The sequence below is a fragment of the Sorex araneus genome, chromosome 1 (assembly GCF_027595985.1).
Source record: "Sorex araneus isolate mSorAra2 chromosome 1, mSorAra2.pri, whole genome shotgun sequence".
Classification (NCBI taxonomy): domain Eukaryota; kingdom Metazoa; phylum Chordata; class Mammalia; order Eulipotyphla; family Soricidae; genus Sorex; species Sorex araneus.
The window spans coordinates 421,893,078-421,904,442 of record NC_073302.1 but is presented as its reverse complement, the minus strand read 5'-3'; the positions used below and the strand labels follow the sequence as shown (position 1 = coordinate 421,904,442).

At 37.7% G+C, this 11,365-nt stretch overlaps 1 protein-coding gene and 1 pseudogene across 1 annotated transcript; both read right to left on the bottom strand.

Annotated features, from left to right (window-relative positions):
- Positions 1-2,130: 2,130 nt before the first annotated feature.
- On the bottom strand, positions 2,131-4,005 carry LOC101553317 (hyaluronidase PH-20-like). Its single transcript, XM_055129090.1, has 2 exons — positions 3,049-4,005; positions 2,131-2,238 (listed from the first exon to the last, which is right to left on the bottom strand). The coding sequence occupies exons 1-2, from the start codon at positions 4,003-4,005 to the stop codon at positions 2,131-2,133; spliced, it is 1,065 nt and encodes a 354-aa protein (XP_054985065.1).
- Positions 4,006-6,072: 2,067 nt separating this feature from the next.
- On the bottom strand, positions 6,073-10,937 carry LOC129402451 (hyaluronidase-5-like; annotated as a pseudogene).
- Positions 10,938-11,365: the final 428 nt, after the last annotated feature.

Below are 11,365 nucleotides of genomic sequence, written 5' to 3'. Positions count from 1 at the left end.
TGAGGTAAATTAAAAGCAAATGGTATTATTTTCTGCTTTCTTCTGGTATATCTTTGAACTTTTCTGAAGTAAAAATACAGTATTTTTTATATTTATATCTGCCATCATTCCAAAGAAGTTATGCTCAATGTATACTTTGTTTAAAGGTGATTAAATCATTGGTAAACAAACTAATAACCTTGTTAGATTAAGACTTCATTCCCTGAACTGTGACGTCAAAAGACCACGTGGCCACACAACGATGAGATGGTCAGACTTCTTCATCAAAACTCTGAATAAACGAGTTGAGGCTCTTCCTGTTCCTGGAGCAAGCAGATATCATTGGGCTACACTAGCATATGACTGGAACAAATGGAGACGTTACTGGCACCTGTTCAAACAAATCGAAGATCAACAGGATGACAAATGATACAAGTGACAAGGGATATTCTTGGTTACCTTTCAGTATCAATACTGCAAACCACAAGGCCTGAAAGAAGAAAGAGAGAGAGAAAGAGGGAGAGAGAGAAGCAGGGAGTGAGGAGTGGGGGGGTTATGGGACGGAACCTAGAGACACTGGTGCTGGGAAGTATACACTGGTGGAGAGATGGGTGTTGGAATACTGTCTGACTGCAATCCAATTATGAGCAGCTTTGTAATAGTCTATCTCATAGTGATTCACAATGGTCTATCTCACAATGGTCTATCTTACAGTGATTCAATAAAAATGTTTTTTAAAGCCAACATAATGATAACAACGAGGTTAAATAAAATATCGTCATCATCATCATCCCCGTTGATCATCAAATTTCTTGAGCTGGGGAAGAAAGCAGATGGAATAGAGAAGGGATCACTAAGAGAATGATGGTTGGAGGGATCGTTCAGGATGGAAGATGTGTGCTGAAAGTAGATAAAGATAGCCAAACATGAGAGCCTTTCAGTATCTATATTGCAAACCATAATGCCTAAGAGTAGAGAGAGTATGAGGGAGATTGTCTGCCATAGAGGCAGGGGGAGGGTTTAGATGAGGCGGATACTGAGGACATTGGTGGTAGAAAATGTGCACTGGTTGGAAGGATGGGTGTTTGGTCATTGTAGGACTGAAACTCAAACATAAAAGCTGTGTAACTGTATCTCATGGTGATTCAATAAAAAATAAATGCACTGCACTGCACTGTAGCACTGTCATCCCATTGTTCATTGATTTGCTCGAGTGGACACCAGTTGTGTCTCCATTGTGAGACTTGTTGTTACTGGTTTTGGCATATTGAATATGCCACAGGAAGCTTTCCAGGCTCTGCTGTGTGGGCGGGATACTCTTGGTAGCTTGCTGGGCTCTTGAGAGGGACAGAGGAATAGAGCCCAGGTTGGACATGTGCAAGGCAAATGCCCTACCCACTGTGCTATAGTAACAATCAATCAATCAATAAAAAGAATTCTATCATTTATGGCCTAGATAGAGAGCCGAGGGGTAGGGTGCTTGTCTTGCATGCTGCTGAACCTTCAATCCCTGGTACCACATATGCTTCCTTTAGGTCAACAAGCAGTGATCCCTCAATATAAAGCCAAGAAAAAGTCAAGTCCTGAGCATGCTGGGTATGACCAAAGGGTGTTCAAAACAGACTTCCATCATTCATGGATTTTTTAGAATCCATTTTTAAATGGCAAAATATGTAGTATAACACTTGTATAAAACAAGCTCTAGTCCATGGGTAACCAGATGTTACCCATGGACATTTTTTGATGACCCATACAATAAAATAATTTTGTTCTATTAATAAATGTATGCATGCTCAATAGAGAATAACTGAGTAACAAATCACAAATGAACACACTTGACTAGTGATAAAACTTTTAAGACAATAAACAAAAGATATAAGTAGGAAAATTACTCAACACCATGACAGAATTTTAAATGGTATAGCTGATTTTGCTGCTCAACAGATATCAAGCTGAGAGGTTTTTAATTAATCACAGTATTCCACTTTCTTACTGGAAACAAGGAAAATAGTTCTTCCGCTAATAGAATCATACAAATGCAAGATTACTGGATTCAGTCAATATCACAACTTCTGTGTGTCAAGCATAGCAACTTTTTTTATTACTGAGTATGAACACAATCCTTATAATTTAGAATGTTTTTACCATTTCCTACCAATTCAAACTTAGTGCAGTTTTGCTGAATTTGAGGCTCCCCCATACTATAGTTCCAGAAACACCTAGAACAACACTCTCACCAATTGTATTCTCAAGGTCAAACTGTCAAAAATGGTAGAAAATGTTAAACCAGTTGGAATAAAACTAAAATGTGAAACAAAGAACAGCAATAAAAGGCTCAGGAGCTTAGTATGCAACTACAATTTAAAAATTTTCTGGCAATTTGATTCTTTTATATTGCTATTTCTTTCATATGATAGAAGGATAGAACAGTTTTTTTTTAATTTTTGTTGCTTTATTGTCACAAAGTAATAAACGTCTGCTGGATAGTACAAAGAATAGGTAAGGCTCTTGCCTTATATGCATCTGACTCAGTTTTACCCCTGGTATCCTAATAGTCCTGTTGAGCATCTTCACTCTGACTGTGAGAAGGAAGGAAGGAAGGAAGGAAGGAAGGAAGGAAGGAAGGAAGGAAGGAAGGAAGGAAGGAAGGAAGGAAGGAAGGAAGGAAGGAAGGAAGGAAGGAAGGAAGGAAGGAAGGAAGGGAGGGAGGGAGGAAGGGAGGGAGGGAGGGAGGGAGGGAGGGAGGGAGGGAGGGAGGGAGGAAGGGAGAGAGGGAAGGAGGGAGGATGGTAGGTGGAGAAGAGAAGACTAACCTATAAAAAGAGGAAACCAAGACTATAGTAAATTCCTGTATTGTCTAGAATACCTCATTCTCATTGGTTGCTCTATATGATTGAATTAAGAGTCAAATATATTCTCCTTTTGCACTTCTATCATTATATGATGACCGGATTCTACCTCCAGTCTACTAAAAGGTTAGTTTTATTCCCTTCACAAATGATGTTCAGTTCCACTAAATACCAGCCTGAATACAATGTTATGGCCTGTGGTTTGCATTGATTTTCTTACCTCAGAAAGAAATTCTCCAGGAGCATCAGTAAAATCTGGACGGACATACACAAAAACAGGAAGTGGATTTTTAACATCTCTCACTATAGAGACCCGAATGGCTTCCTGGACCCGATTTCTGGCAAAGAGTGCTGACCCTGGATTTGAACTTAAACTTTTACTCAAGTAAATGGATGGGTAAAGAGCAGTGCTTTCATTCCACAACCAGTTGAGCTGATTATTTCTTCTTTTCTCTATTTCAAAGCAAGTTCCATTATATTTGTTTTGTCTATACTGATGATTGTAACAATCAGGGAAAAGGTAAAAACCCCAATAGTTCTTTGGTCTTAATAATTTTCCCAGTTTTAAGATCTCTAGCATGAAATCCTTTGCTGCCTTTTCAAAATCTGTTTTTGCTTTCTTGGTAGCATCACTTGGATCATGACTCTGATTGCTTTTTATAACCAACTCAATAGATTTGTTCTTGTAAATAGTTTTTGAACCCCAATTTCTATCCCAGAGTGGTCTCCAATTTTCCCATTCAATAACAGCCAAGCCTACGGAATCGTTTTTTATGTAATAATCAATGTTCTTACTGGCTTTTTGCAAGTGTGCTGCTAGATTTCCACATTGGGGAATACCTCCATTCACATCTTCATTAGTACTCATATTTATGTGAGGATATAGACCAAGACTATCCACATTAAACAATGTAACATTTTGCCCAGTGACACTTTTAGTAGGATATCTTACAAAAGAGTAGATACTCAGGTCTATTGTTACATTATGATGCAGGGGACATTTTTCAGTTGGGACATTCCATGAAAGGATATAAGTAGCATTTGGAACAACAGGAGATGCAGAATAAGTCATCATCAAGCAAACTGGAAACGTAAGGAAATTGAGCATTGCTTGAAATAGTCCGTTGAACCCAACAAAGCTGCAAAGGACAATACACTTCATGTCTAGAACTCTCATGACATAGAAGGATATTGGAAAATGACACCTATTCTGTGCTTAATGACTTGGTATATATAATATTTGCTATGAGATCACTGTCACTGTCATCCTGTTGATCAAGGATTTGCTTGATAGGGTCCAGTAACGTCTCCATTCATCCTAGCCCTGAGATTTTAGCAGCCTCTCTTTTCTTGTCCTTCCCAACAGTGCCACATTAGAAGCTCTTCAGGGTCAGGGGAATAAGAACCATCATTGTTACTGTATTTGGCATATGAATATACCATGGGGAGTTTGCCAGGCTCTCTCGTGCAGGCAGCAAACTCTTGGTAGCTTTCCTGGTTCTCCAAGGAGAACTAGGCTATCATATGTCCGGGAGCTTGGTTTTATAGTCTTGTAACATCGTTTACAGTCAATGGACTCTGAATAATATTTGCTCCTGGGCATCTTGAACTTATTTACTCAACTTTAGCCTCAGCTGCCCTTAGTTCCTAGCACCCTAAAAGCAGGGTCCCGATGAAGAGACTGGCTGGACCCAGGGTAAGCCGTAAACATGAGATAAATGTAAGATAGTAACATAACATAAAATAATGATGATATAACTTGTCATCCCGTTGATCTTCGATTTGCTCAAGCAGGCACCAGTAACATCTCCATTCGCACCAGTCACGTACTAGTGTAGCCCAATGGTATCGGCTCGCTCTAGGAACACAAAGAGCCTCAAACCATTCTTTCAGAGTTTTGATGAAGTCTGACCATCTCCTTGGTGGGCAGCCATGCGATCTTTTGACATCTTGTGGAATCCAGTCCATAACAGCTCTAATCCAGCAGTCATCTCCAAATTGTATTACGTGTCTGGCCCATTTGATTTTTGAGGCCTTGGCAGATGAGACAGTGTCCCTGATTCTTGATCATGGATGGAGGTCTGAACTCTGGATTCCTTCTCTCACTTGAGTGAAACATGATACTTCAAGTATAGCTCTTTCTATTCCTCCTTGGGATCACTGAATAGTGTTTTCATCCTGTTTTCGTAGGGCCCAGGTCTCTGAGGCATATGTTAGTGCAGGAAGAATGGTGAGCGGGAGGTTCTTCATGATATTAACCACTTCTTCAAAGCTCTTGAAGGCGTTCCACTCTGCTCTCTTCCTCCTGTGCTATTCTAGCATAAAGTTGTTCCTCATATTGAGTTCTCGACCCAGGAACACATAGATGCTGCATTCGGAGATGTTCGTTCCATTGAGAGCAAATGGAACATCAGGGACTAGTTTATTTTCCATTAACATTATTTTGGTGAGATTCCTGTGAGTGCCATTTTTTAGGGTTTGATTTGGTTTGTTTTTTTTAAATCAAACTAAAGTTTGGGACAGGTAAGTTTTTATTCACAAAGAAATGTAAAGTTTGATAATAAGTATTTTTGTCTGAACTAGCAAACCATAGTTAAATATTCTTAGTGTTCTTAAAGTTTGCTTTGCTAAAGTTATATGTAAAAATGTAAATAATATCAGAACATGATACAGATAGTAAATCGAACTAGCACAATGGGTCCAATGAGTTAGTGCACAGGTTAAGCACCTGCCTTGCATGCAGCCAATTTAGGTCCAAATCTCCAGTACCATGTATGGATCTCCAAGCACTCACAGGAATGACCTCTGATCATAGAGTCAGGAGTAAGCCCTGACTGCCTCTAGGTGCCTCCCAAAAAACAATTAGTGTTGAACAGATAATTGTTTTTATTTATGATTTCACTTATTATAAATTTATCAGAAATTTATTTATTAATTAATCATAAATACTTAAAATTCATTTATCATAAGCCATTTCATTTATGATTTCATGAATGATTTCATTCACTCACACATGACTTCACTTATATTGTATTCAGTGAGTAAGTGGTTGGAAGTGTTTTACTGGTTAATACTCTGACCTCTTCTTGTAGGCTGTTGGAGATGACTTCCACTGAATATTCACTCTAAGAAACCCTTAAACACGTTTTTCAGCAAAAAATAAGTCAACATTGCATATTGTATGGAAAATAAGATATTGCTAAATAATCAGAACTTGACTTTTTTTCCCAGTAAGAATAGGATCTTAGTTAACTAGGTCTAGAGATGATGATATGCAAACCTTTGAATTACATACATTAACATAATTAATGCTTAGCTAAAAAGTTGTCTGATTACAATCCATATTGGAATAACAGCTGCACTCAAATTTTGTAGCAAATTCTTTCACATCTAGGTTTGTAAAATTCTCATTCACTTTGGAATCTTTAATGTCCCCATTTCCAATCATTAATGTTTCTTCTTTCAGATGAAGATAGTCAGTTGAGTTCCAATATTTCCTTTTACATATTCCTTGCCCTTTACAAAGCACTTGGCTACAGGTTTTAGCTGCTTGGGTGACATTCAGTAAGTAAGGATTTAGGACATTGTTCAGGTAATTGCTTAGATTGTTGCATGAATCCTGTAAATTAAAAGTTAAGAGTATCAAAGGATAAGGTAACATATATAAGAACTGATCCACTGTGTGAAGCATTTTCTAAACAAGAACAACAAAAAGAGGGCCTGAGCAATAGTACAGTGGGGAGACCCTTTGCCTTTCAGGCAGCCAACCTGATTCAATCCCCAGCATCCAATATGGTCCCCTGACACTGCTGGGAGTAATTCCTGAGTCCTGAGCCAAGAGTAACTCTTGAGCATCACCAGGAATGACACCAAATACAAAATAAATAAATCATTTTGTTATAAAAAGGAACAACAGAAAGAGCAACAACAAATGAATTTCAGTAAGAGAGAAAATATTTTTTTCTTTTAATATTGCCAGTAAAATTATTTCAAATGTTTTCTATAGAAATTTTAAGTAACTTAACTGCAATTTATACCACTAAATAATTACATGATTGAGGTTCAATATATTTTAGGCTTGATTGGTTGATTGATTGATCATGCCTTGATTGGGGTGAGGAAAATTTGGCTTCATCTAGAGGAAAGATAGTACAGCAGGTGTGGTGTTTGCCTTGTACCCAGCTGACACATGTTTGATGTCCTGCACTGTACATAAACCCAAGCACTGCCTGAATGATCTATGTGCAGAGTTAAGAGTAAACCTATTGGATGAACTGGTGTGTCCCAAAGCCCAAATCAGTATATCTGATAGGTTACGGACTCTGTGTCTCTCATCCCAATTATTTCAGAAAGTAACAGTCTTAATTTAAAGAACAATCCAACATTCCTTTTTTTTTTTGAACAATCAGTTTTCCACTCAAAAATTACTTCTAAAGGTGCTCAGAGTACCATATGGGATTCTGAGGATTGAACCTGGTCAAATGCATGCAAGGCAAATACCCTACCCACTGTAGTATCATTCTGGCCCCACACTTCAGTGTTATTTTAACTGTATCATCTGTCAAGTAAGAATACTTACAGGTTATGTCTCTTAGGGTTTTTGTAAAGATGACAGGATATAAATTATTATATGACTTCCTAGCACATGGCCTTGGATATCATATATTGTTGATCAAGAAATTTAATGTAATAAAAATATAATTTATCAGAAAATATTTAACCTCACTGGAAAGAGTGACTTATACATTGAGAACTCAAAACTATATGAATATGCATACTAAATGTTTTTAAATTTCAAATTTGGTGTGAATCAGGCAGGTTATTTGCTAATGTATTTTCTTATTCCAGTATGAGTAATAAACAGGAAAAATGACTCATTGTCAGACCAGATGTCTACCATTGGGAGGTTATCTTTTCAGAATCATAAAATCGGACCAAATTTTTTCAGAAATGATGGTTCCTGGGTGTCATCTGAATATGTTAGTCCTTTAGTTCATCATAGGTATCTAAGCAGACAAGTCACGGTATATTGGCAGCTTTTACTTGAATCTATTTTTATTTACAAACTTAAACGTGAGGGCATCTATGAAAAACACACAAATAATTCAGGCCCAATTAAAATTAAAATGAACTCTTTATGTTCCAAAAACACTTATAGCAACAGTATTTTAATTTTACATTATGTTTTCATTCTTTTGGAGGATTTTTTTTTTATTTTTGTGTCACCTGGAAATGCTCATGGGTTACCCCTGTCTCTGAACTCAGAAATTAGTACTGGGTTTGCTAGGGGGACCATATGGGTGCCAGGTTTCAAACCAGGGTTGGCCATGTATAAGGCAAATGCTCTGCCTGCTGTACTCTCTCTTTGGCCCCAATATTATGTTTCCTTTATGTTATGAAAGTCTATGACTCTTGGGCTACAGAGACAGTACTGCCTATAATATGCTTGTCTTACATGTTGCTGACTCTTCAATTTCTGGTACACCTTTGAGCCAAGGTGTACCAGATATAGACCTTTGAGCCAAGGGAGTGATCCCTCAACACATATTGAGTACAGTGTGTGTGACAAAAGGGGGGTTAAAAAAACCCAGAAGTCTACACTCTTGATTTTCTAATGTATTTTAAATAACAAAATAATTTTAGCCTAAAAGTTGTACAAGAAACAATTAAGCCAAATTTTCCCCAAAACCATTGTTTGATGAACTTTACATTAAAATTATTTTGTTCAATGATTATGTATATGCATGCTCAGTGAAGAATAATTTAGTAATACATCACAAATTAACATGTGCATACCGACTAATGGTAACATTTTGAAGAGTAGCAACAGAAGATTTCATTAAATAATTGGAGATGTTAGGACTGATTTTGTTGCTCAATAGGAATCAAGTCCAGGAAATATCACAGCACACAGCACAGCAGCACAATTGTCCCATTGTTCATCAATTTGCTCACGCGGGCACCAGTAACATCTCACAGTGGAGTTGTGAGACTTCTTGTCACTGTTTTTGGCATATGGAATACGCCACGGGTAGCTCTCCAGGCTCTGCCGTAGCAGGTGAGAAACTCTCGGTAGCTTGCCGGGCTCTCTGAGAGAGGCGGAGGAATCAAACCCGGGTCGGCCACGTGCAAGGCCCTACCCACTGTGCCATCACTCCAGCCCCCAGGAAATATCAGTCCAGAAAATATCTTTTTCTGAGAAATATCAGTCCAGAAAATATCTTTTTCTGAATAGAGTCCAGAATCATATTACTTTACTTCTGGAATAGAAACAAAGAAAATATACCCTGCCTCTAACAGAATTAAACAAATGCAAGATTATTGGATTCCGAAAACACATTGAGCACCTCTGATGTGTGAGGATCATAGCAACATTTTATACCTCAGAATCAACAAAAACATTAAAATTGAGAATAGTTTTGCTCATTGCCTAAAATTTGGCTTACCTTACTTCTGCGGAAATGGAGGCTTCCCCACACTATAATCCCAGAGGCACCTAGAGCAACACTCTCAGCAATAGTATTCACAAGGTCAACCTGTCAAATGTGAGAGAAAAATGTTAAAACAATTGGAACAAAACTACAATTTTACACGTAGAACAGTAAACTAACGTTGAGCAGCAGAGTCTACAAGTATAATTTAAAACTTTACTGCTAATTTATTTTTATCTTTCAAGAGCTATTGTCTTAATATAACAAAAATCTTTTCACCATGTTCATTGAGTTAGTGTCAAAAAAGAAGATACTGAGATGAATTGCACAGTGAATAGGTAAGGCACTTGCATGGCAAGATCTGACATACCTTAGATCCCTACACCTTATATGGTATCCTGAGCATTTTGAGCCTGTCTCTTGCAAAAAGATTTGAAGGAGGGAAGGAAAGAATGAAAGAAGGATGGAGGGAAAGAAGAAAGAAGAAAAAGAGGAAGGAAGGAAGGAAGGAAGGAAGGAAGGAAGGAAGGAAGGAAGGAAGGAAGGAAGGAAGGAAGGAAGGAAGGAAGGAAGGAAGGAAGGAAGGAAGGAAGGAAGGAAGGAAGGGAGGGAGGGAGGGAGGGAGGGAGGGAGGAAGGAAGGAAGGAAGGAAGGAAGGAAGGAAGGAAGGAAGGAAGGAAGGAAGGAAGGAAGGAAGGAAGGAAGGAAGGAAGGAAAGAAGGAAGCAACCCCTGTGCATCGCCGGGTGTGACCCAAAAAGCAAAAAAAAAAAAAAAAAACCAGGAAGTGGATTTTCAACATTTCGCACTGTAGAGACCCGAATGGCTTCCTGGACCCGATTTCTGGCAAAGAGCGCAGCCCGTGGACTTGAACTTAAACTTTTACTCAACTAAATGGATGGGTAAAGAGCAGTGCTTTCATTCCACAACCAGTTGAGTTCCTCATTTCTTCTTTTCTCTATCTCAAAGCAATTTCCATTATATTCGCGTCCCGTATAGTGATGATTGTAACAATCAGAGAAAAGGGAAAAACTCCAATAGTTCTTTGGTCTTAATAATTTTCCCAGTTTTAAAGTCTCTAGCATGAAATACTTTGCTGCCTTTTCAAATTCTGTTTTTGCTGTCTCGTTAACATGGCGTGTATTAAGACTCTCATTGTTTTTTATAACGAGCTCAGTGGATTTGTTCTTGTAAATAGTTTTTCTATCCCAATTTCTAACCCAGAGGTGTCTGCAATCTTGCCAGTCAATAATAGCCAAGCCCACAGAACTGTTTTTTATGAAATATTCAATGTTTTTACTGGCTTCTTCCAAGTGTGCTGTTAGATTTCCACACTGGGGAATACCTCCATTCACAGATTGGTTTGTCTTATTTATGTGAAGATAGAGACCAAGTCTATCCACAGAAAACAATGTAACATTTTGTCCAGTGATATTTTTAGTAGGATATCCTACAAAAGAGTAGATGCTCAGGTTTATTGTAATATTATGATGCAGGGGACATTTTTCAGTTGGAACATTCCATGCAAGGATGAAAGTAGTATTTGGAATAATAGGAGATGCAGAATAAGTCATCGTCAAGTAAACTGGAAACATAAGTAATGTGATCAGTGCCTGAAATAGTCCATTGAACCATAAAAAGCTGCAAAGGACAATACGTTTGACCTTTAGTACTCTCATGACGAAAAAAAATAATGGAAAATGTCACCTATTCTGTGATCACTAATTTGACATATTCAATATTTGTTGTGAGATAGTAACAGAAAACGATGATGACAACAGTGGTTCAATTTATTATTTTTCTTCTTTCGTCATATTTCAGAGATGTTTTGCAAATTGCTCAGATATATCTGGAAAGAAAAACATATTAAGCCTACTTATATGTATTACAGATTGTAAATTTTATCATACATTTAAGATCAAGAATCATGACTTCGGTTAAGTGTTTGAAGACTAAAGGCTTTTTTTCTGCTCATATATACACAGAATATACCTGTAACTCTAAAATAAATCCAGTCATTTCATATATGAACTTTTGTCTATATACAGTGGGATTTCTATCCAAAGAGAAGATATTACTAACTAAAGGCCTAAAGAGATTATTAAAT

Excerpts from the sequence above, each read along its gene's own strand:
- LOC101553317 (XM_055129090.1), bottom strand. The coding sequence starts at position 4,005 with ATGAGAGTTCTAGACATGAAGTGTATTGTCCTTTGCAGCTTTGTTGGG. Across the intron at positions 2,239-3,048 it reads CTGGAGAATTTCTTTCTGAG|TTTGACCTTGAGAATACAAT; the intron begins GTAAGAAAATCA and ends CATTTTTGACAG.